This window comes from Narcine bancroftii, chromosome 11 (assembly GCF_036971445.1).
Source record: "Narcine bancroftii isolate sNarBan1 chromosome 11, sNarBan1.hap1, whole genome shotgun sequence".
NCBI lineage: Eukaryota > Metazoa > Chordata > Chondrichthyes > Torpediniformes > Narcinidae > Narcine > Narcine bancroftii.
In genome coordinates, this window is record NC_091479.1 from 10,376,868 (window position 1) to 10,402,151 (window position 25,284).

At 48.1% G+C, this 25,284-nt stretch overlaps 1 protein-coding gene across 1 annotated transcript in view; it reads right to left on the reverse strand.

Annotated features, from left to right (window-relative positions):
* The window catches only part of ulk3 (unc-51 like kinase 3), a 43,120-nt gene extending 17,836 nt beyond the window's left edge, over window positions 1-25,284 (reverse strand). The window contains exons 1-12 of the mRNA XM_069902238.1: window positions 25,258-25,284; window positions 23,781-23,921; window positions 20,831-20,951; window positions 17,332-17,436; window positions 16,462-16,605; window positions 14,301-14,383; window positions 9,237-9,392; window positions 8,862-8,967; window positions 7,950-7,990; window positions 6,741-6,843; window positions 2,507-2,571; window positions 1,564-1,642 (exon numbers count right to left, since the gene is read on the reverse strand). Of these exons, the coding sequence (XP_069758339.1) occupies window positions 1,564-1,642; window positions 2,507-2,571; window positions 6,741-6,843; window positions 7,950-7,990; window positions 8,862-8,967; window positions 9,237-9,392; window positions 14,301-14,383; window positions 16,462-16,605; window positions 17,332-17,436; window positions 20,831-20,951; window positions 23,781-23,921; window positions 25,258-25,284 (1,171 nt within the window). The remainder of the gene's footprint in view (window positions 1-1,563; window positions 1,643-2,506; window positions 2,572-6,740; window positions 6,844-7,949; window positions 7,991-8,861; window positions 8,968-9,236; window positions 9,393-14,300; window positions 14,384-16,461; window positions 16,606-17,331; window positions 17,437-20,830; window positions 20,952-23,780; window positions 23,922-25,257) is intronic.

Genomic DNA, 25,284 nt, shown 5'->3' on the forward strand with positions numbered 1-25,284 from the left:
CATGTGATAAATTATTGACAAAAGAGAACTGTTCAAAGTCTTTGCATATCCATAATGTTAGTCATATCTATACATTCCCATTAATGTACACGGTCATATTTGTTCTCTCAATACCCCATTACCATCCTTGTGGCACCTTGTCATTTCTTTCCCAACCCCCCCCACCTCCCCCCCCCCATCACTCTATTGTCTTCACTCTCGCGGTAATGGGAGGACTTGAGACTGTGGCCCTTCCCCACATCGGCTGCACCAATGCTTCCCTCAGCACTTACTCCTGCAGCCTGGAATGTGCCAGTCAGCAGCTTTCCCTCATAGACATCTCTGTGTTCTGAAAGACCAACAGGTTTCGGGCAGACCAAAGTGCGTCTGTCATCAAGTTGATGGTCTTCTAGCAGTCCTGAGTGACTGGCTCTGTGGATATCCCCGGGGAATGGCCCTTGGATCAGAGAGTCTTCTGTCACGCCGTCGCTGGGGCTGAAATCCTTCTCTACGCATTCTCTACTCACTGGAACTGAGATCAGAGGGGTTCTCATGGAGACACAGAAAATTCTGATAGGACTGGACAGGTTAGATGCAGGAAGAATGTTGCCCATGTTAGGGGGAGTTAAGAATAAGGAATCTCAGTCGAAGGAGAAAGGCGAAGCCATTTGGGACTGAAACATCTTCACTCAGAGAGTTGTGAACTTATGGAACACCTGACCACAGAACATGTTGAAGCCCAGTTCAGATATATTCCACAGGTAGTTGGTTGTGTCCCAAGATATCGCGTGGAGAGGATGTAGGAATCGGGGACTGAAAACACATGTATTGAATTGTGGGGAGGCTCGAAGGCCTGACTGATTTCTACAGCCTCTATTTTCTGTGATTCCAAGACAACCTCCAAATGCAACAAGTTATATTTGTGTAGTACCGGATCAGTTCACAAGAGTAACTTGCAATTGTACAGGACCAGAGTAGCCACAACAAAAACCTGCATTTCTGTAGTGCTCAATGAGTCCCCAACAACAACGTGCAAGTATATAGAGATTTTAACATGGAAAAAAAAATTCTCAGGACAGGTTACTGGAACTTTAATGAAATAAAATTCAATGCTGATTTACAGAAGGATCCAGTTGCACAGTTGAGTTGAATGTGGAGGTGTTAGGGAGCAGAGAGGAGGAGGAGGGGTAGGCTAGGGAGAGATGGCGGTCAAGCGATCAGTATCTCGGCAGCGGAAGACTGGATCACTCATGTTAATGAGTTTAAACTCAGGTAAAATGGTCAGACTTAGCAGGGCAGTGAGACATTGGAGGGTGTAGGATGGGAAGAGGGCGCAGATAGAGTGTGAACTGAAACCAGCCTTCGTCCCCAAGCACCACAGGATGCAAGGCCAGGGATGCCCACTGACAGTGAAACTGTGTGTGTGGTGTGTGGTGTGTTTACCGGTCCTTTCAGATTCTGTGCCTGACTCCCTCTGACTACATGGAGTTTCTTTGCACACCATGCTAATGTTGAAGTACAAGAAGTGACCACTCTGCCCACTGAACTCAACCTCTCCCAGTTGCCCTGCCAAAGCCCACTCACCGGCTAACATGAGCAACAGCTCTCCCAGGCTCTGCTGGTACAACTGGAGGGTTTCCATCGAGTCATCACCCTCTTCTTCCTGGGTACAGAACAGAGGGAAAACAGATACACAGTGAATCAATGCCCTTCAGCCCATTGAGTCCCTGCCACCTTTGAGCACCGCTAAATCCCACTTCTTTCCCATATTAATGTCCAGGAACAAGAACAACTCAAGTCACAGCCCAGCGATAATTCGATACGTTGGAAGAACTGAGGGGAGTTTTGTCACAGTCTGTTCCAGATTCGATATATTTACAAAGACACCGTGATTTTGCGAGGGAGAACCGCCCTGATGCTGGAGGGTAAACAGCTCTTGTGACCGCCCATTTTTGTGGAATTCAGAGCAAAACATGCTCTGTGAATGACTGGGCCTTTTCGGTGGATTGACCTGTGCCAGGAGGGACTTTTGCTTCATTTTGAGTGGGACGAACAGTGAAGGTCACTTGGAGAGACCGGTGCCAGGGTCTTGGAAGCTTCATGGAGGCCACCCAGTTCGAGTCTTGCCTGCAAAAGGACCAGGACTGAGATGACCGTGTGGATGGACATTTCTTCAAAGGTAACATAAGGAGAATTAGTGAATCTGTAGCAGCCACAACTCCAGTCTTCCCCTTCAGTTCATCATTAATTCTGGGCATCAAACTTCAAAGGTCTGTACTTCAACACTGAATTTGAAAGACTGAACTTTGAAGCAACTTCCTACATTTCAGCCTGGACTGTAATGATTTAGGTATCTCTCTCATACACACACAAAAGTACACCTGTGCATACATAGTTTGGGGTAGATTTAATGTTAAGGTTCTTCTAAGATAGGCTGAACGCCCGCCCACCCACCCCACTGCGCCACAAGGTTCTGATCCAGGCCCCAGTCCCACCCGACACTCTAGCAGATCACAAGCAGCTTCACCTTGGCGACGGCAGCTGAACCGATCTCCAGTGCAGCCAGCAGTCGGGGCTTATCCCGAGACATCTCTGAAACACAGAATGGAAGATGGGATGGGGAATTATGGGGGGAGCCTCTTGACCATTGTCCCCAGAGAAGGAGAGGGGGGCAGTTGGCACCAGATCTGCTTACCAGGACCCCTGTCTCCACATCCTGGGTGGGGTTGAGCCCCAGGACCAGGGCGACCCATCACTGATTTGCTCACAGCCTAGGGACTGGGCTCAAAGCCCAATGGCTCAGGTCTGGCTGACATCCCCAGTGTGGCACAGGTCAAGACCCGACCGCCTTCCTTCAATAGTCACCGAGGAAGCCACAGCATTGCCAGCATGTTCCAGCCAGCAGGTACCACCTGAAGCAATCTCCTAGTCTGCATCCAGCCTCTCTGATGTAGTGGAGACCAGAACAGAACCAACAGATCCAGTCACTGATGAGCCCTGCCTTTCAAATCAGTGCGGTCTTGCGGTGGGCAACTACCCCTCACAGGACCGCCGCTCCCACCTTCCCCCCCAAACTCCAAGGAGGGGCACGGCACTTCAGAAGTGCCCACGAGCGGCATGGTAATGCAGTGGGCACAGCTGTTGTCTCATAGCTGCAGAACCCAGGTTTGATTCCCACCTCTGCCGTTGAGCATGCACAGACTTTTAATTTATGGTAAATACTCGAGTTTTGGGGACCAATTTTTTTGGGTCAAAGTTGGGGGGCATTGACTATTATACAGATACTACTTTTGACCACGATAGGTACCTGAGTCGTTCAAAGCATCGGGCGCTCAGAAGGGTGGCCGAGGTGAGGATCCACGGTCGTGATATCATGCCCTTGGATAGACGGGTGGTCAGGAACTCGGATGGGCAGGTAGTCAGGGCGAGGATCTGCAATTGGGGTGGGGTTCGCGGTCGGGGCGGTGTAAACTTGGATGGGCGGGCGGTCAGGGCGGCGGGAGCTCTGATGGACGGGCGGACGGGGACGAGGGTCACGATTGTGGGAGAAAAATTTAAGATTTACCTGTTCTGCAGGAATCATATGCTGCCTGCTCCTAACAGTTGTTCTATTAGTTTTCTAGCCCCCCCCCCCGACTTATCCTCCCCTAATTGTTGACTCAATAAATTATGTGGCACCTTGAGATCGATGTGACCAGCTCATTTTTTTCACCAACAAGATGTTCTGCTCTGCTCATCGAGATAAGCCAAATGGCCTTGAAACATGTTGTAAAGCTCCTTTGTTCCCTGTAAGGGAATCTTTTCTTATCACGTGTATGTGGATAGAAATATGGGTGCTCTTTCTCACGGTTCTGGAGTTCAGAGCTCTGCTCTTCAGAGACCAACTTCTCCATGATATCCTTCTTGTAAATAATGGTTTTGCCTAGAAACTTTCCTCTGTGCCGGAGAAAACTTTTTTTCCTGCAATAGTGGTCGAGGTGTTGGACACTGGGATGGGTGGGCGGCCGGGGCCAAAATTAAAGGGGGTTAACTTTTACACAGGTCATAAGGAAAACAAGTGATTTCTGGACCAAAAAACAAGGCATTGACTAGTATACAGCTATACATGGTAAGTGGATGCTGTGAATTGCCTGTATTGCAGGTGGGTGGTCAAGGGAGTGGATGGAAATATGGGGAAGCTATAGGTAAATTAAATGGTAGAATTGCTTTGACAGCCAAAATAGCTTTGATGGGCTGAAGTTCTTCCTTACGTCCTAAAGATTCCAGGTTTCCTCCCTAAATGCACAGGAAAATTCTTCTACATCAGACAGACTGGATGCAGACTGGGAGTTTGCTGCGTGGGGCATCTTCGCCTGACATCGGTGGTGGGGAAGATATTGGAGTCTATCATAAAAGGAGTCATAGCAGAACACTTAGGCAGAAATAATAGTATAAGGGCTAGTCAGCATGGATTCCTTAAGGGTAAGTGATGCTTGACTAACCTTCTGGAATTTTTCGAGGATGTGACAAAGAGGGTGGACTTGGAAGAGCCAGTGGATGTGGTGTATTTGGACTTCCAGAAGGCCTTTGATAAGGTACCGCACGGGAGACTAGTGGGCAAGATCAGGGAGCATGGAATTGGAGGTAAGGTGCTGACATGGATAGGAAATTGGTTAAGAAATAGGAAACAAGGGGTTGGAGTAAGCCAGTCCTTTTCAGGATGGCAGGATGTGATGAGTTGAGTGCCGCAGGGATCGGTATTGGGTCCTCAGTTGTTTGTAATTTATGTAAATGATTTGGATGAGGGGATTATTAATAACTTGAGCAAATTTGCAGATGACACTAAACTGGGTGGCGGTGTGGGGTGTGAGGAGGATGTCAGGAAAATGCAGAGGGACTTGGACAGGTTGGGGGAGTGGGCTGCTTAATGGAAGATGACGTTCAATGTGAGCAAATGTGAGGTTATCCATTTTGGGGGCAATAATAGGAAAGCTGAGTATTATTTAAATGGAGACAAGCTAGGGAGTGGGGAGGAGCAAATGGATCTGGGTGTACTTGTTCACCGGTCACTGAAGACTAGCATGCAGGTTCAGAAAGCTGTGAAGAAGGCAAATGGCATGTTGGCTTTCATAAAGAGGGGATTGGAGTAAAGGAACAGAGACGCCCTTCTGCAGTTGTACAGGGCCCTGGTGAGACCCCACCTGGAGTATTGCGTCCAGTTCTGGTCTCCAATTTTGAGGAAGGACATACTAGCTCTAGAGGGTGTGCAGCGCAGATTTACAAGGTTAGTTCCAGGGATGGCGGGGTTGACATATGCTGAAAGGCTAGAAAAACTGGACTTGTATCCGATGGAGTTTAGAAGGATGAGGGGGGACATGATTGAGGTATACAAAATCATCAGGGGGATAGACAGGGTGAAGTCGGATTACTTGTTCCCAATGATGGGGGAGACGAGGACTAGAGGGCATAGTTTAAGACTACAGGGTAGGCCCTTTAGGAGGGAGATGAGAAAACATTTTTTTACCCAGAGAAGTGTGAATCTGTGGAATGCTCTGCCACAGAGGGTGGTAGAGGCAGATTCGCTGATTATGTTCAAAAGAGAGTTAGATAAGACTCTAGTGGGCAAAGGAGTTGAGGGTTATGGGGATAAGGCTGGAAAGGGGTACTGATAGTAGTGACCAGCCATGATCTGTAAAATGGCGGTGCTGGCTCGACGGGCCGAAGGGCCTACTCCAGCTCCTATTGTCTATTGTCCATTGCAATAGCAGCGATCTCCCAGTGGCCCTTTATAAAGTACTCTGTATGATGGCTGAGCTCCTCCAACGTCGTGTTTTTACATTGCTGGTGTGTCTGCCCATGGTCTCAAGACTGAGACCCCCAAAGTGGAGGAACAACACCTCATATTCTGTCTGGGCACCCTCCAGACAGCATTAACACCAATTCTCTGGTTTCCGCCATCCCCCCCCAACCCCCTCACTATCCCTATTAACCCTTTCCTCTGGCTCTCTCTGTTTCCCTATCCCTCTGTCTCCTTCCTCCAGTATGGTAACAGGCCATTTCAGGCCCACGAGACCGTGCCCCCCAATTAACCTACTCGAGGACCAAAATGGCCTTTTACTGTGGCGTATGTCTAAATTAAAAATCAAAAGGTTAGTTATTGATATTGTTCCTGTAGTTCGGTGACCAAAACTGTACATAAATCCTCCAAATCTGGCCTCACCAACGTCTTCTATTACTTTATATAACATCCCAACTCCTGGACTCAGTACTGTACTCTGATTTATGAAGGCCAACATGCCAAAAGCTCACTTTACAACTCTATCTACCTATGAAGCCACATTCAGGGACTTATCGTTGAAGACATTGGTTCAAATCCTAAACTGGCAGCTGTAGTACGATTTATGCACAAGTCATTAATACAATCTGGAATTAAAGTGCTGGTGAAGGTAGTGGTGACCAGGCAACTGGTCGATGCTTAGAGTTGTACAGCATGAAACAGACCATTTGGCCCAACTTGTCCATGCTGCCTAAGGCACTCAGTGCTAGCACCATTTGCCTGCATCCATATCCTTCTAAGCTCCTTCCGTCCAATGCCTTTTGAATGCGACTTCAGAGGGTCAGAATGGGTAGTTGACTCTGAACTGTCTCCCTCCTGGTGATCAACAATAGACAGGAAATTAAGACATTGACACCTTGCCTGGACAAATGGATCAAGCAGGAGATGCAGTACAAGGAACCACCTCGGTGGCAGCTGGGATCGGTCGACGACATGTCTCCCTCACCTTTCAACAGGCCTCTTGCTGACTTGGACTGCTCAAAGTTGGCTCTGTTGCCCTTGGTGACGAGTGCCTTCAGCTCCTCTGCCCTGGAAATGTACTGGGTCACCTGGCAAACAGTGAAATGGAATCAAATGGGGTGTGGTCCAGTGTCCCTGAGAATTAGACCATTCAGCCCTCTGTCCTGTTCTGTGACTATCATGTCTACCGCATTCCCGCACTATAACTGCCCTACTCCTGTCCATCCAATCCCCTTTCTCAACCACCCGAATATTGTGTGTGGCTGCAGTGTAACTTTTTTCCTGGCTGGATGGCATTCTAAGACCCCCATAAGACAGCAGCAGAAAAAGGCCATTCAACTCAATGATGAGGTGATCCATTTTCTCACTTAGCCCCACTGCCTGGCCTTCTCCCCATAACTACTGATGGCTCATGAAGAACCTATCAATCTCTGCCTTAAATACACCCAATGACCCGGCCTCCACAACTGCCTGTGGCAACAAATTCCACAGATGCTCCGGCTGAAGAAATTCCTCTGCATCTCTGTTCCAAGCGAATGCCCTTCAATCTTGAAGCTGTGCCCTCTTGACCTAGACTCTCCCACCCACCATGGGAAAGAATCTTTCTACATCGACTCTGCCCATGCAGATAACAGAAACTGGAGAAGTCCATGTTAATACCATCCAGTTCAATTGGGCGGGGAATTGAAATGGGTGACCACTGGGAGATCCACACTATTGCAGTGGACAGAGCAAAGGTGTTCGAGAAAGCGATCTCCCAGTCTGTGTCCAGTCTTTCCAATGTAGGTGAGACCACCGGATGCAGTAGATGACCCCTGTAGATTCACAAGTGAAGTATTTTTTCACTTGAAAGGACTGTTTGGAGCTCCAAATGGTGGTGAGGGAAGAGGAGTGGGTGAAAGTAGAGTATTTCCATCTGCCACAGGGGAATGTTCCAAGGGGTGATAGTGGAAAGGGACAACTGGACGAGGAAGTCACAAGGAGAGCGGACACTGCAGAAGGCGGAGAGGGAAAGATGTGTCTGGCAGTCGGATCACATTGCCGGTAGTGGGTTACTTTATGACGCTGGGCAATGGAGTGTAGGGAACTCCAATGAGGTGGGACGCCTGGGTAGCGGAGTTCCAGGTGAGGCTGCACGGTAACAGGTGACTAGAGGAGAGGAGAGACCCATGGCAAGACCACCCCATTCCCCTACCTTCGATCGGATGGTCATCTTCCGCCGACAATCTGTCTCGTCTGGAGCAGAGGAATAATGAAGATCAGTCACATTGCATGGAATTATCCCAAGATACGGTGAAAAACTCTGTTTTGCGTGTTATCCAGGCCAGTCAACCTCGTAAAGAGAGGAAGCAGCTCACTTTTTTTCAAAAAATTAAACAGATTTACGGAACGGCAAATATTATCACATGAGGGAAAAAGGACAATTCCAATCTTATGGCATCTGACACTGCCTTGGAATGGGAGTTGGAGGGTCTGGACTGCAAGTGAGAACCAGGGTGGGCTTCAGAATATCTGGAGTCGGGAATGTGGGGATCAGTACTGCTCCATGAGGGACGTCATGGTTAGGGGAAGGTGTGTCATGGTTGGTGCAACAGTGCTTGACCAAGGTTCAAATCTTGCACTGTATGTAAGGAGTTTGTACGTTCTCCCTGTGTCTGTGTTGGTTTCCCTGGGGGCTCTGGTTTCTTCCCACTGTTAAAAATGTACCGGGGGTCGGGGGGGGGGGGGGTTGTAGGTCAATTGGGTGGCATGGCCTCATGGCCCGAAAGGGCCTGTTACCGTGCTGTATGCCTAAACTTAATAAGTTTAAAATTTTGGATTCTGATATAAATAAAGTCCACTATCCCACAGCCCTCATACAGGAGGGTCTGCAGGCAGGGTGGTGGGCTCCAACACATGGGGGGGGGGGGGATCAGGAATGCAGCAGGAGATGTCATAGGAAGTTTCACAGGGATTGGACTTTGAGAAAAAGGGCAAAAGAAACAACGGGCTAAACAGAGGCACAGAGTAGGAGACAGTACCGACGAGGGAGCAGAGTGAGATCGGAGCTCACGTTACCAGGAATGAGGAGAGGGAGTCACGGCAACAAGGCAGGAGGAGTACGTACAGTGTAGAGCGGGGACAAAGTACTCCAGGGATCGGCAGTAGAGGGAGAGAGCAGCCGAGTAATCCCCCAGTTCGTCCTTCTTCACAGCATCCACAACCAAGGCTGTCTGCAGAGAGGAAGGACAAGGGGGGGGTCAAAGGGCTGGGTTCCCTGCATAGGGAGAGAGAAGGGGGGGGGGGAGATAGAGAGAAGGGGGTAAAGAGAGAGAGGAGGGAGGGAGAGAAGGGGGAAGAGAGGGAGAAGGGGTGGAGAGAGCGAAGGGACAGACGGGGGGGGTGAGGATGAAGGGGCAGACAGGCGATGGGACGTGTGAATGTGCACCTCCCTCCCCCCCCACTGCCCCAGTCCCTGTAACCACGATACAGATTCACACACAGCTTTCTCCAGACTCTCTGCATCCGGCATGTGGTCCAAGTCGATGAAGGGGTGAGTGAAGAATTCCTCAAAGATCATCCTTTGCTTAGGGTCCCGCTCCAACAGGCGGAGAAGCAGGTCCTTACAGTCAGGAGAGACCCTTGCGCCTGGGGGTAGCTGCGGATAAAGAGAGGGGCATTCAAACACGTGGGGTCAGAGGAGCACAGAGCCACGACAGTAACGCAGGTCGATCCGTCCCGGGTGGAAATGAGAGAAAAATAAATCGTTGGCCTCAAGAGGAGCTTTCCAAAAGTTGAACAGTTATTGTTTTGCTTCTGCAGCTTGTACTGACAGGTCATCCCTAACTTGGACCACCCTCTGAGTGAAAGAGTTGCTTCTTGCCTTGCCCTTAAGGGCGAGCACACCTACTTGCTATTTTCAGATTCAACACTTCATTCTATCGTCTTTCCCAAACTTCCCTCAGCTACCTGCCAAGCAACGCTGGCAAGATCTGGTATCAGCCACTCCAGGAGTGAAAGGGACCATTTCAAAAATTTCTACCTCTATTCTGTCAATTAAAAGTCATTAATTTTCCAAATGAAAGGCAGAAGTGGAAATGGGAGGAGAGAATGTGGGAAGAGGCTATTGAGGGGATTCATTCTACCACCTCCTGCACTTGCTTCAGGTCAAGGTGCTGCACATGGCCTACTTCTCTAAATCCAGACTGTCAGCCACCTAATCCTGAAATAGAGGACAAATGCAATTGGTGTAATGGCTCCCCCTGCTCTTGAAAGCATATTTAGATATGCAGCGCAGTAACAGGCCATTTTAGCCCATGAGACTGTGCCGCCCAATTGACCTATAAGCCCCAGTACATTACTGAACGGTGGGAGGAAGCCAGAGCCCTCAGGGGAAGACGCACACAGACAGGAACAAGCGCCTTACAGACCGTGCGGGATTCGAACCCAAGTCCTGATCGCTGGCGCTGTAAAAGCGTTGTGCTAACTCCTACCCTGGTAAAAGATTTACAAGGATGTTGCTGGGACTTGAGGAGCTGTGTCAAACCCTTTATTCCCTGGAGCGTCAAGAGAACGAGGGGAAATTTGATAGGGGTAAGCAATATTATGACGGGTACAGACAGAGTAAATGCAAACAGGCTTTTCCCACTAAGATTAGATAAGATATAGAGGACATGGGTTATGGGTGAAAGGTGAAACATTTAAAGGGAATATTAGAGGGAAACTTGCAGAGAGTAGCGAATGTGGAACGAGCTGCCAGCTGACATGGTGAATGCAGGCTTGAATTTGGCACTTAAGAAACATTTGGACAGGTGCATGGATGGGAGACATATAGAGGGCTATGGGCCTGGTGCAGGTCAATGGGACAAGGCAGAATTATAGCTATGAATGGGATTGATGGGCTATGTTTCCAATAGGAATGAGAAAACTTGATTGGTGGGAAAAAAAACTCCAAAGCCTGCAGACACCATGGTTGAAGTAAAAACACAACGCTGGAGTAACTCAGCAGGTCAAATGGTGTACAGCAAAGATAAAGATACAGAACCAACGTTTTGGGCTTGCGCCCTTCATCAAGGTATGGACAAAATGCAGGCAAGTGCCTGAACAAAATAGAGGGAGAGGAGCATTGACCCATAGGCAGGAGGTAATAGGTGGATAAGGGAGGGAGGGCACATGCGAAGCGATCTCCTAGTCTGCACACAGTCTCTCCGATGTACAGGAGACCACAACGGGAGCACCGGATGCAGTAGATGACACCCGCAGATTCACAAGTGAAATGTTGGTTCACTTGGAAGGACTATTTGGGGACCCAAGTAGGGGGTGCATTGGGAAATTGGTCGGAGAGCTCTTTTGGATGGTGCTGGGTTTTGGAAGGAATCAATCTCTCCTGATCACAGTGGGATTCGACTGCACTGGTGTTCAGACGTGATACCTTCCTGAGCTGTGGGTGGGGCAGTCACAGCCGAATAGCTCTCTGGGGGTGGGGGTATTTATTTTGAATGCTCTGCTTGCTTCTGCAGAATGCAAACAAATTTCAAACAACCCTGGTGTGTGTCCACTGTGTCGCTGGGTAGACTGGTCCCAAACCATGATTAAGGACATGGTCTGAGGCCAAATTCCTAGCGAAGCAGGTAACATCTTCTGGATTACAGTTCACACTGTGGGCACCTGCACGCTTGATCAGAGTCTCTCTGCTGCGGAGGTTTTAATCACCCTGCCATCTCAGACCATTGCAGCTCCATGTTGCCACCGTGTGGCAGCACGTGAAACAGGCAGAGAATTCAATTGCCGCCTTTGCCAGAGGGTGAAAACATCAACTTTTGGCCCTGATAAAGCAACAGAGCCAATCTTGGTGACCACGAGGCAAATTCGCCACTGAGATTTGTGCTACTGTCTCGTAGACCAAAAACCTTGGGCTCGGGTGTTGCTCTTGTGCAGTTCTCCCCATTCCCTCAATCACAAAGATGAGCAGATCGGGAGGTTAAAGATTCCACCTAGTGCCTGGATGAGTGGAAGAGAATTAAGGGGAGTCAATTGGATAGGAGAAGCAAATTCTATGGGTACAATGAACTCCGTACACCTGCCGTACAAGTCTGCCTGGTGACCCCTGCAGCCTGAAAATCTTTTGATGTCAAACATCAAAATTAGAAAATGGTGCATACACTCTGTGGAGAAAGACAGCTGCAGATAATAAGATAATGAGACATAGGAGCTGAAATAGGCTATTCAGCCCATTGAGTCTGCCCCACCATTCAATTATACGTTGTTCCCCTCATTTCAGGGCACCATAATGTTTGGGGCATTTGGCTTCACAGGTGTTTGTGAGTACTCAGGAATATTTAATTGCTTCATCGGTGCAGGTATAAGAGAGCTTGGCTTGCTTCTAAGCTTTTGATCACCTTTGGAGTCTGTCGTTGCCCTTTTTCAACATGAGGACCAGAGTTGTACCAGTAAAAGTTAAAGAAGCCATTATGAGGCTGGCAAACAAGAATAAAACAGACAGAGAAACATGGCCCAAACCTTATGATTACCAAAAAAAACCCTGTTTGGAATATCATTAAGAAGGGTGTTCCCTCTAAGCTGTGCGCGCACACAGGTGAACAGACTTACCGCGTGCAAGCGCACATGTGCACATAATAATTTCCTTTGGATGCAAGCACCCTGAGCATTTGTCCACGGGCGCACAGCCTAGAGGGAACACGGCGTGAGTTCAATAATCACAAAGGGACTGGTAGGCCAAGGAAGACCTCCCCTGCTGATGACAGAAGAATTCTCATCATAATGAAGAAAAATCCCCAAACGTCTGTCTGACAGATCAGAAATGCCCTTCAAGGGCAGGTGTAGATGTCTCAATGACTACTGTCCACAGAACTGCATGTGGTAGGTGAAAAGATAGCAGGAGAGTTTATATATAAATGGGACACTATTTTCAAAGAAAACTGAAGTACTTCAGATGTGGCAAAGAATAAATCAACGTATTGGATTGAAGGTGGGATTATCTCCCAAAACACCTTTGATCCAGGACAATACCCTTGACTCTGGGGAATAAAATCCTGGACAACTGGTACCAGAAGGGGATTGGGGCTATTGAGGATTGTTACAAAGGAAGAAGACTTCATGAACAGAAATACAGAGGCTACTAGTTAGCCACAGAAAGAGGATGGCCAGACCGGTTTACCAAGAAGTATTTAAAAGAGCCTGCAGAATTCTGGAAAAAGATTCTTGTGGATAGATGAGACCAAGATTAAGATGGATCAGAGTGATGACATAAGCAAAGTGTAGAAGCGAAAGGGAACTACCCAAGATTCAAAGCATACCGCCTCATCTGTGAAACATGATGGTGGGGGTGTTAAGGCCTGGGCATGTATGGCTGCCACAGGTACTAGTGGTTAATTAACTTCATTGATGATGAGGTGTATAGAAGCATCTGATCTGTTTAAGTCCAAGTAAATGCCTCTAAAACTCATTGGACGACGCTTCATCCTACAGCAAGACAATGATTCCAAACAGACTGCTAAAGCAACAAAGCTAAAAAACTGGGAAATTCTTTTTTTTTCCACTTGGTTTTTTTTTAAAAACTGGGAAATTCTTGAGTGGCCAAGTCAGCCACCCGATCTAAATCCAATTGAGCAGGCCTTCCATATGGTGAAGAGAAAACTTAACAGGGTCAAGCCCCTCAGGATGGCTGCAGTAGAGACCTGGCAGAGCATTACTAGAGAAGAAAACATAGACTTCAAACAGTCATTGCATGAAAGGGGAATGTAACAAAGTTCTAAACATGACTACTTTAATATACATACCATTGCTATGTCCCAAATAGAAAGCTGCCCGGAAATGAGGGAGCTAAATATAAACAGTGCTGTAATTTCAAACCAAAATGTACACAAATAATCCTGAATAAAATCTGGAATGTGCAATCTAATCACGTGAATTGTTTGATTACAAATTTAAAACTGTGGAGCACAAGGGCAAATAAAGGAAAAAAAAGTGTCTTTGTCCCAAACATTATAGAGGGCACTGTCTGTTCAGCAACATTAAAGTCTAATTTTTAGAAAAAGCAAATTAAAGGATCATTTAAAAATCCTTCCAAACACATTAGTTAATTTTTCATTTTAATTTTAAAATTTTGACATACAGCACAGTAACAGGCTCTTTCGGCCCATGAGCCCATCCGCCCAATGACATCCAATTGATCTACAACACCCAGTATATTTCGAACGGAGGAAACCCATGCAGACACGGGGAGAACATACAAGCTCCTTACAGACAGCGCTGGATTCGAATCCAGTTATCCAGGTGAGTTCCAACAGACACAGGTATTATCAGATTATCAGTGCAGACAAATGGCAAGCATAACTAGAGGAGAGGGTGAAGGATGGAACAGTCCTCGAAATGACGTTGTTCCCGAGGGGATATAGCAGCTGGACAGGGAGATGTCTGGGTGACCACCTTCGATCTGCTTGCAGAGAGATTTGCTTTGGGTGTTCAGTGGTAAGGGGGCAGAGATTAATTCACTTGGGGTCTCCAGGTATAAACCGAACCCTATGGGCCATCGGCTCTTACCCACCTCAACTGCCTTGTTGCTGCGGATCTTGCCCTCCAGTTCCGAGAAGGATTTTGATGCAAATGGTGGCCGTCCAAACAATGCTTCTGTAATGGAATCAGGATGTGACAGTCAGTGACCTTCCCCACATCTTGTGAATCCTTCCAGCTAATTGACCCCCTCAACGGCCTTAACTGTCCCTTGCAACCCAGTCTAAGAGGAATGGAGTGGGGGCAGTAACCAGAGTGGGAGTAGGGGAAGTAACTGGAGTGGGTGAGGCTTGAAGTGGGGGCCGCAACTGGAATGGATGTAGGGCTTGGAGTGGGGACAGTACTGGATTCGCCACTCCTCCTGCCTCGTTCCCTTCCCCCATGTCATTTCCCTTTTGTAGTGTGGATTCTGGAGGGTCACCTGATCTCTCTGGCTGTAACCTGGCCTGACTCTGAATCGTGGAGGGTCTCGTGACCTTGCCGGCTGGAACTTGCCTGGAATGTGGATCGTAGCGGGTCATGTGACCTCTTTGGCTAGAACCTGGTCGGAAGCCACCACATCTGCCAAATCAAGGTCTACCACCCATGCTGAGCACTCACCTTGCAGTTGCCTTTTCAATATAATCACACATGTCCTTACTGGCTCTGTTAATCACCTGGGTTGGCCCCACTGACCACAAGGTGGTGGGGGGGTGGTGGGTGGGGTGGAAGTACAAAGCCAGTTACGTGGAGCTGCTGGGCCTCTTTTCCCCAAGCACAACACGAGCTCCAATCCAGGACACGAGCCAGAGTCGATGCTGGAGTATCGATATCAAGGTGCGTGCCAGTAACGGGTGAGGGGCTTTGTGGTGTACACTAATTAATTGTCATCGTACTGTGCTTCTTTTCTCCCTATTTACACCCAATTAATCTACAACCCCAGTATGGAGGGAGGAAACTGTCCATCCCTGCACGAGGAGGAAGGGTAGTGGGTACTGTTCTCATTTTCCTCTACTGTGTATCTACATCTCGTGCAGTTTATAGTTGTAACTTGTTTAGTTGCGTCCGATGCTTTGGGAGTGTGATTCCCTGTGGCAAATGTCCCTCTGCAGTCAAATAAACACTTTATCACATTTGAACTGTGCCTAGCCTCCTTGCTTTTTGGACCTGTCAACCCGTTTCTCACACTATACTCCCCCCCACCCCCACCATCATTCCCCTATCCCACCCAGAGCATAGCAGCCTCGCAACTCCAGTGACCTGGGATCAATCCTGACATTTCACCCCCACACCACTCCCGCCGGAGCTGTCCATGTGGAGTTTGCATGTGGATTTCTCCTGGGTGCTCCGGCATCCACCAATGTAGAGTCACGCAGGCCCTTCGGCCCAAACCACCTATGCTGGCCGACTGGGCTTTGCAGGACAAATCCCATTTGCCTGCAGTTAGTATGCGTCTTTTCCAAAGAATCCTACAGGACGGTGTCCACACCAGCAGACCAGTAAGGGGCTAAGAGGTCCACACAGGCTGCCGGTGACTTATGGTCAGGAGACTTGTTGGACACTGGCTCGTTGGAACCAGGTATCGGAGCCAGGATTTGAGAGGGCACTGAGGGCAAGAAGGGACAGGGACAAGGAAAGGAATCCTAGGGGCTCCAGTTTCCTCCCTCCATACTGGGGTTGTAGATTAATTGGGTGTAAATTGGATGACACAGGTTATTGGGGCAAAAGGGCCTGTTACCGTGCTGTACGTCTAAATGTAATTTAGTTGAAAAAGATTACATTTAAATTTATTGTTAGGGGCTCTGCAATACTCTTGGTGACTGTCTTCTGACAGACAAAGGTTAAAGTATATCAAAAAGATATTATGGGACAGGGAAAGGAATCCTAAACCTTGAACCCAAACCCTTTCTATCCACTGATTTGTACAATAACTTTCGACCGATGTAATTGTTTCCTTCTTCTGCAGCTTCCTCTGGTGGCTTGTTCAAGATATGGAGCACCCTCAGATTCCTCTTAAATTCTTCCACTCTGCTTTAAGAGCCACTTGTCAGTTGCCCCAGCGTGTAGAAGAGTCAGGGAGTAGTTGTTGGACATGCAGGGGAATAGAATGGTATCGGTATAAATGGGTGGTTAGTGGTTGTCGCAGACTCGATGGGCCGGTTTCCAATTCTTCTCCCAACCCACAATGCAATATCCCCCTCCCTGCAGATGCTCACCATACAGAATGACTCCGACTGACCACAGATCCACTCTGGCGTCGTACTGCAGCTGACACACCATCTCGGGTGCCATGTACAAAGGGGAGCCCCTCAGAACATGCCGCTCATCCCAGGGGGACATGTGCTGTGCGAAGCCAAAATCTGTGGGTGAAACAGGGCATTGGATCAGACGCCACACTGCCGCCCTGCAGCTGCAGTGTGCCCAGTAACTCACCAGCTGCAGATTTTCTCTGACACCTCCAACAGGTAGTAGGTGGGGGGGGGGAGCCAATGGGAGAGGGGGGCTCAGACAGGGGACACGGTGCAGACGGAGGGGACATGGGGAAGACAGGGGAGGGGTGGCACAGTCAGGACTGGAGTGGCAGAGAAGGGAAGGAGGCACAAAAATAGAGAAGGGGATATCTTCTCAAAGGGAGGAAGGTGAGGGGAGGGGGAAAGTGGGGGGGGCGAAGAGGGGGGAGCGAGCAGGGAGGGGAACGAGCAGCGAGAGCGAGGGGGGGAGCGAGGAGGGGGGAGCGGGGAAGGGGGAGCGGGGAAGGGGGAGCGGGGAAGGGGGAGCGGGGAAGGGGGAGCGGGGAAGGGGGAGCGGGGAAGGGGGAGCGGGGAAGGGGGAGCGGGGAAGGGGGAGCGGGGAAGGGGGAGCGGGGAAGGGGGAGCGGGGAAGGGGGAGCGGGGAAGGGGGAGCGGGGAAGGGGGAGCGGGGAAGGGGGAGCGGGGAAGGGGCAGCGAGGAAGGGGGGAGCGGGGAAGGGGGAGCGGGGAAGGGGGAGCGGGGAAGGGGGAGCGGGGAAGGGGGAGTGGGGAAGGGGGGAGCGAGGAAGGGGGGAGCAAGGAAGGGGGGAGCGAGGAAGGGGGGGGGAGAACTCACCAGCTATTTTGAGGTGAGGGCAAGTCCAAGAGCTGAGAAGAATGTTCTGTGGCTTCAGGTCGAGGTGCGAGATGTTGCGTTGATGGAGATATTGTAGAGCCGAAGCTAGGAATGAAGCAAGGAGAATCATTTGTGATTGTGTCATGGACTGAGACACAGATGGAAGCTTCTACTTGAGTACCTGTTCGGCTGCAGGTTGCAAGAACTAGTTGCATCTCTCTACCTTGTACGTACATACATCATTACTACAAAGCTTTTTTATACAGAGTGGTGGATGCCTGGAAATGGGTGCCGAGAATAGTCATGGAACCTTCAGAGGCTTCTGTATAGACACGAACATACGGGGAATAGAGGGCTACGTATCATGTGCTGATTTTAATTTCATTTGAGCTCAAGTGCCCTTTTCCTGTGCCATACAGCTTCCACCAGCGTTGTCTCCGCACCATCCTCAACATTCATTGGAGCGACTTCATCCCTAACATCGAAGTACTCGAGATGGCAGAGGCCGACAGCATCGAATCCACGCTGCTGAAGATCCATCTGCGCTGGGTAGGTCACATCTCCAGAATGGAGGACCATCGCCTTTGCCTTCCCAAGATCGTGTTATATGGTGAGCTCTCCACTGGCCACCGTGACAGAGGTGCACCAAAGAAGAGGTACAAGGACTGCCTAAAGAAATCTCTTGGTGCCTGCCACATTGACCACCGCCAGTGGGCTGATATCGCCTCCAACCGTGCATCTTGGCGCCTCACTGTTCGGCGGGCAGCAACCTCCTTTGAAGAAGACCGCAGAGCCCACCTCACTGATAAAAGACAAAGGAGGAAAAACCCAACACCCAACCCCAACCCACCAATTTTCCCTTGCAACCGCTGCAACCGTGTCTGCCTGTCCCGCATCGGACTTGTCAGTCACCAACGAGCCTGAAGCTGACGTGGACATTTACCCCTCCATAAATCTTCGTCCGCGAAGCCAAGCCAAAGAAAGAGAGAACAGGTACACTACCCCTTATCCGAATACCCGAAATCCGAAAAGATCCAAAATCCAAAACTTTTTATGTCCATGAGGTAATACGTAACACAACAGAGTTCACAAATCTCAATCAGAGAACAGGAAGTAGCGGATGTAAGTCATCCATTATAGAGTGTAGACTTTTCAATATATGTCTACTTCAGTTAATTTATGCATATGTAAATATTGCAATTTGAAAACATGCATCTTTTAAGTCTGAGTGAATGAGTGCATTTTTTAAATGGTGTTCCAAAATCTGAAACACTTCTGGTCCCACACATTTCGGATACGGGGTATTTGTACTGTACAGGTACACAATCCTTTATCTAGAACCCTTGGGGGTCAGTGTGTTCTGAATTTTGGATTTTTCTGGATCTCAGAACAAAAGCCAGTTGCCCCAGATTTAAACCCACCTGAATTGTGCTGGTGTATCCACCCCTAACCCTTCCAGTCTCGCTGCTGCCTCCCTGCATCAATAGCCCATGTCGCGCTGCCATCTCCCCCCCCCCACCCGCCTGTGTCATGCTGCCGTCTCCCCCTCACCCGCCTGAGTCATGTTGCCGTCTCTCTTTCCCCCCCCCCCCCCCTCCCCCCCACTGGTTTTTGGAGCTTTCTGGATTTTAGATATCCAGATAAAGGATTGTGTACCTGCACTATGTTTTAATTCTGACATCCATGTGTGGCCACTCACAGCAAAACTGTTTATAGCCTTCCAACACAAATGCCAACCCGGCAAAATTAACCTCCTGGAGGCGTTTGGGCTCGTCGGTGAATTCCTCAATCTTGAGACAGGCACCGACAGCACTTCATCAATTCCAACCCCCTCCCCCCACTCCCGCACCAGAGCTCACGGGGTTCAAACTCAACGGAGACCAGTTAGCGCGCCACTGTTATAGCGCCTGCAACCCGGGTTCAAATCTGGCAACCGCCTGTAGGGAGTTTGTCTGTGGGTTTCCTCCAGGTGCTCCGGTTTCCTCTCACCCTCCAAAGGGCACGGGGTTGTAGGTTAATATTGGTATGGGATTAACCGGGTAGAATCAGCTTTTATCTTGCTGTAACTAAAATTTAATAATTATAAAATGGGTCAATAGATCTTTGATCCAAGTAAACCCTCCACCCTTCAGTAATCAAAGCCTCCCAACAACTACAGGCAAACTCTACTTCTCATTCTCCTGGTAAGCCCACGAAGAAGGTCAAAGTTTACACTGATCATTACGAATGGGGAGGGCGTTTGCAAACTGAATGAGAGGGCAGTGGATGGAGCGTGCTGCCTGTGTGGAGTTTGCACATTCTCCCTGCGACTTTGTTTGGATTTCCCCCGGGTGCTCCAGGTTTCCTCCCGCATTCCCCGATTTTATTTTGATTTACCTTGCACTTTTTTTTAATCCCCCCCAAGCTGGCAACAGGCAATCCGCACTCTGGGCACTCAGTGGGAAAGGCTGCAATGAATTTCCTCAGAGCAGGCGAGGCACGCGTATCAGTCTCGGTGACGTTGGTAGGGGAGAAACCTCGATCAACCGCAAAACTATCAATCGATCAGTGGAAGAATCCTTCTGATTCACCAAGGTCCTCCAGGGAAATCCACTCTCCTTGCCCAGTCGGGACTACCACGCAAGTGTTGTCAGTTCAGGGGTAATCAGGGACAATGAGCAAATCCGCGGACACTCAGGGTCTCCGAAGGGTCTCTTGCTTCTCTTTCTCTCTTACTGTAAAGGCCACCGGACGACACTAATGGCAACTCTTTGTCTGCCCTTAAGGCAGGCAGAAGGCAATATTGTGTAATATTACATGTTCTCTACTATTACATGACAATAAAGGAACCTTGATAGAGTAAGAGACCTAAAATCTGAACTGCACAGTCCCCATTTTCCGGATTCACGGGCAGTAGATCTGTGGCACTCACGCAATGCACGCACGCACACGAAAGCCACGGGGAGTCAGGAATTCTGGATTCTCGGGAGTATGTAATTACGTGTAAATAAGAACTACATTTCCCACCATGCACGTTTAGGCAGAAACCAGAATTTACAGTTGATGGGGGTCGTCAGTTGAAGCAGCTCAAGGAAAATAAGGTTGGTTAAGTCGTTCTTCTTGAAAGAACAAGCATAAGAGGGTGGTCCGGATTTCTGACATCAGGATTATTGAACTTTTTCTATACAATAAATGCCCCTATAATATGAGCTAAGAAGTAAACAGAAACTGCATTCCTCTGCTCTGGAATATTGCCATATTGCCACAGGAGTCTTTAATTCCTTTGAGGCAGGATCTCACCTCTGACAGCGCTATCTGCACTTCCTTGCCGCTACATCCAACAGTTAGCCTGGATTGTGGGATACATCCAACAGTTAGCCCGGATTGTGGGATCAGGTCTCAGGAGTGAGGGCTACCGCTCTCACTGCCTGGAAAGTTGTTTGGAGCATCCAGTCCATAGGGTGAGGGAGAGAGTTGGGAAGAGTGAAAGGCATTGTGTCCCCAGTTCCCACCCTCTTACCGAGCTGCTGTAGGAACCGCCGGACCACTCGCTCAGGAAGCATTCTGCGACTTCGGATGAAGTGGGAGAGGTCACCTCCAGCACAGTGCTCCATGATGAGGTAGATGTTGTCATTGTCCCACTGCCGTGACAGGAACAAGGTCACACATTACAAACAGGGCAGGGGCAACAATACACAAACCTGCCTCCTCAGCACAGCCCATCCCCTCCACCCCCCCACCTCCCCCTCCTGCTTTCTGCTTCATTTTGCACAGTCCCCATCGATGATATAATCATTAGGAGGCATTTAGACAGACAGATGAACTGGAAGAATACATGAAGGCAAATGGGATTAGTCAATGGCATAATGGGCAAAACAAACACGATGGGCTGAAGGGTCTGTTCCTCTGATGCTCACTTCTATGTCTTGGGTGGGGGTGAGAATTTCACAATCTTTGGGGTTGGCAGGGTCCTGGATCTTTCTGGCCACAGTCCAGAACCTCGTGTCCCAGGAAAGCGTGGCAGCTCGGCCACACCAGCACAGTGTCGGAGCTGGTAAAGGCACTGCCCCTCAGCTCCGGAGACACAGGTTCGATCTCGACTGCCAGGGCTGCTTGCGTGGAAGGCTGCACGTTCTGCTTGTGTTGCCTTCAGGTGCTCTGCTTTCCTCCAGTGATTCAGGTTTCAGATCAGATTTCCGATTTATTGTCAGAGGATGAACATGACATCACATACAACCCTGAGATTCTTTTACCTGCAGTCAAGGTAGAATTATCACTAATTTGTAGGTCCAAAAATACACAATGTACACATAAAGAAATGCAAATGTGCAATAGAGAGAGGGAAAAATCAATAAAGTGCAAAAGTACGAGTCCTTAAATGAGCCCCTGATTGAGTTTGTGGTTGAGGAGTCTGATGGCGGAGGGGGAGCAGCTGTTCCTGAACCTGGTGGTGCGAGTCTTGAGGCACCGATCCCTCTTTCCTGATGGTAGCAGCAAGACAGAGCGTGTGCTGGGTGGTGTGGATCCTTGATGATCGCTGCTGCTCTCTGACGGCAGCATTCCCTGTAGATGTTCCCGATGGTGGGGAGGGTTTTGACTGTAATATTCCTGGGCTGTGTCCACTACCTTTTGCAGAGCTCAACACTCAGAGGTATTGGTGTCCCTATACCAGACTGTGATGCAGCCCATTAGCACTTTCCACCACACCTCTGTTGGAATTTGCCAGGGTTTCTGGTGCCATACCAAACCTCAGAAAACTCCTGAACAAGGAGAGATGCTGATGCGCTTTCTTCATGATGCCGTTGGTGTGCTGGGTCCGGGGAAAGATCCTCCAAGATAGTGACCCCAATAACTTAAATTTGCTCATGGATGTAACAGGGTCTCAGGATGGATAATTTGGGGAGGGGGTTGGTGGGGAGCAAGAATTCTACTGAAATGAACAGATCCCCTCGGTTCGATTCGTGGCCAACTTTCAGGGTTGGGAGATGTGCCAAACCATGCTTTCAAAGAGCAGTGAGCCAAATGGCCTTGTTTGGAACATTATCTTCTCCAATCCCTAGGCTGAGATTTTGTTTACATCCAACTAAAATCCTCCATCCTTGTTCTCCATGAAGCTATGGGAGGTCACAACTAGCAGATTCCACTAATATTTTCTCTTTTGTACCCAATACATCCCCCAAGTAAAAATGAAGTGAAACAAGAAGGTCTGCTGACACCGTAATTGTTGTTCAATGCACCAAAGGGCTGAAGAAAAGCAGCAGGTCATGCAGCGTTCTTTATGTAGCAAAGATGAGCCACCAATACTTCGGGCCTTCATAGCTTGATCTGAAGGACTCAGGCCCGAAATGTTGGTGACACATCTTTGCTACATCAGGAACCCCCCAAGTAAATATGTTTTGTGATGTTGAAAAAACATCACCACTCCCTAATAAATATATTAAATCAATTAAGTTCCTAAAATGAAGTTAACCAACAAATTCCATTGATGTATCAAAGTGGTGGTCAGATTTTGAACTCACAAGCCTGAAAACAAAGACCATGCGCTTAATACAAGTGGTTTGGAAATTAATCATCCAAACTATCAGATGATTCATTTTCTTAATGTGGGGGGCAGGGGAATATCAAGATTGGGGCCCAAGGCCAACTTTTCAAGTAATCAGTAAACAAATGAACAGAAATAAGGAAAGAATAGGGATTGCCAGATGAAATTTAAGTTCTTCGGAGTCATAACTCAGAGGATCTTTCCTGGAACCAACACACTAATGGCATCAGAAAGAAAGCACGTCAGTGCCTCTACAGGTACTTCCTCAGGAGTTTGAAGAGGTTTGGTACGACCTCAGAAACTGTGGCAAATTTCTTCAAATATTTTGTCGAAAGTGTGCTGACTGGCTGTGTCACGGTCAGGTATGGGAACACCAATACCCTGTAAAGCCCTGGAAAAGGTGGCAAAACCCCAACCCACATCTACTGGGCTAGCGGAGTTGTTCTAGTGAACCGGTGTGGACTCGAAAGGCCGACATGGCCTGTTTCCGCTCCGTAAATGGTTATATGGTTATATGGAACACTGCCGTCAGAGAGCACACACTCTAATTTCACTGCTACCATCAGGAAAGAGGTCTCGGTGCCACAAAGACTCGCACCACCAGGTTCAGGAACAGCTGCTCCCCCCTCCACCATCCGACTCCTCAACAGCAAAACTCAATCAGGGGCTCATTTAAGAATTCTTACTTTTGCACTTTTCTTTCTCTGCATTGCACAATCTGTTCACATTTCTTTATTTGTTTACATGTGTACATTGTGTACTTTTTGTTTTGCACTGCCCGTAAGTGGTAATTCTGCTTGGCCCTCAGGAAAAAGAATCTCAGGGTTGTATGTGATGTCATGTATGTACCCTGGCCATAAATCTGAATCTGAAAATTAATTATCCAATTCTAATTGGCCATAATGAGTCATTCTTAGCTCAAACTCACTTGAAAATCCTTCAGCTGGACAATGTGAGGGTGTTTGACGGTCTTCAGGATCTCAATCTCCGTCAGGAGGTTCTCCACCGAAGCTTTGTTCAAACTTTTCTTATTCACACACTTAATGGCCACCACTTCGCGATTGTTCACCTGTCAGATTGTTGGAGTGGGAATAGGGCAATTTATTTTTCCCCTGAAATGCAATAGTCCCCTCTTATCCATGCGGGATATATTCCAAGATCCCCCCCGCCAGCGGATGCCTGAAACCCGATTAGTACCGAACCCTATATATACTATGTTTTTTCCAATACCTATGATAAAGTTTAATTTACAAATTAGGCAACCATAAGAGATTAACAGCAATAACTAGTAATAAAATCGAACAATTCTAACAATATACTGCAATAAAAAGTTAGGTGAATGTGGTCTTTCTCCATTTAATATTTTAGGACCGCAGGTAACAGAAACCACAGAATGCAAAACCACAGATAAGGGGGACCACTGTATATCCATTAAGGATCAAAAAAAAAACTTCGTAAACATTATATTGATTGTATAGATTTGCATCTTTTCTTTCTATAAATTGCAGTATTTCTATAAAATACTGTTAAAGAAATTTTAGTAGCAGGAAGTGAGAACCAAGTTTTGCTAAAGTCTGCAGATTACAGGTCATGTGAATAGCTACGTACCAACTGTGGAATGGGAAGGTATATCCTATAAAAAGGCTTGTGCCCATCTGCATATGGGCTTTCTTGCAGAAAGACCCTGTTTTAGGTTACAACAGGTCTTCTTTGCAAAGCTAATGAAGTTGTGATGTGCTTACATTAATTGTCATACATTTCTTTACATTTGATCAAAGTTAACAATGCAGATGTACGTTGTGATTTCCATTTTTTTTTAAACAGAAAAACCAACACACATGTACACAAACGTTCACCTACACCCTCAGATATGTGCCCGGACACCCCACTTCCTGACCACTTTGGCGTCTTTGTTGACATTCTCATCAGTATATTGTTGATTGTACAACCATCTCACAGTTAGTCTTTTACTTGTAATTCAGAGAAATAATGTATAAAGAGTTTCCGTTTGTGGACAAATTTTCTGGTGGACCCTCAATGTGTATTTGATTTTATCCAGTTTAATAAAGAAATATATCCTTTTGTACAATAGAGGGACCCCTATCAGACTTCAAGTGTATCAAGATAAGACGCTTGGCTAAACATAGCGGGGGTGTACGTTAATGGGGTGTAAAATGGGTGGCACAGACTCATGGGCCAAAAGGGCCTGTTACCACGCTGTATGTCTAAATTTTAAAAATATTTAGAAATACAGCATGGTAACAGGGCCTTTCAGCCCACAAACCGGCACCACCCAATTACTCCCAATTGACCTATGACCCCCCGATACGTTTTGAAGGGTGGAAGGAAACTGGAGACCCGAAGGAAAACCCATGCAGACTAGGGAGAACGTATAAACTCCTTACAGATACCGCTGGATTTGAAAATGCCAT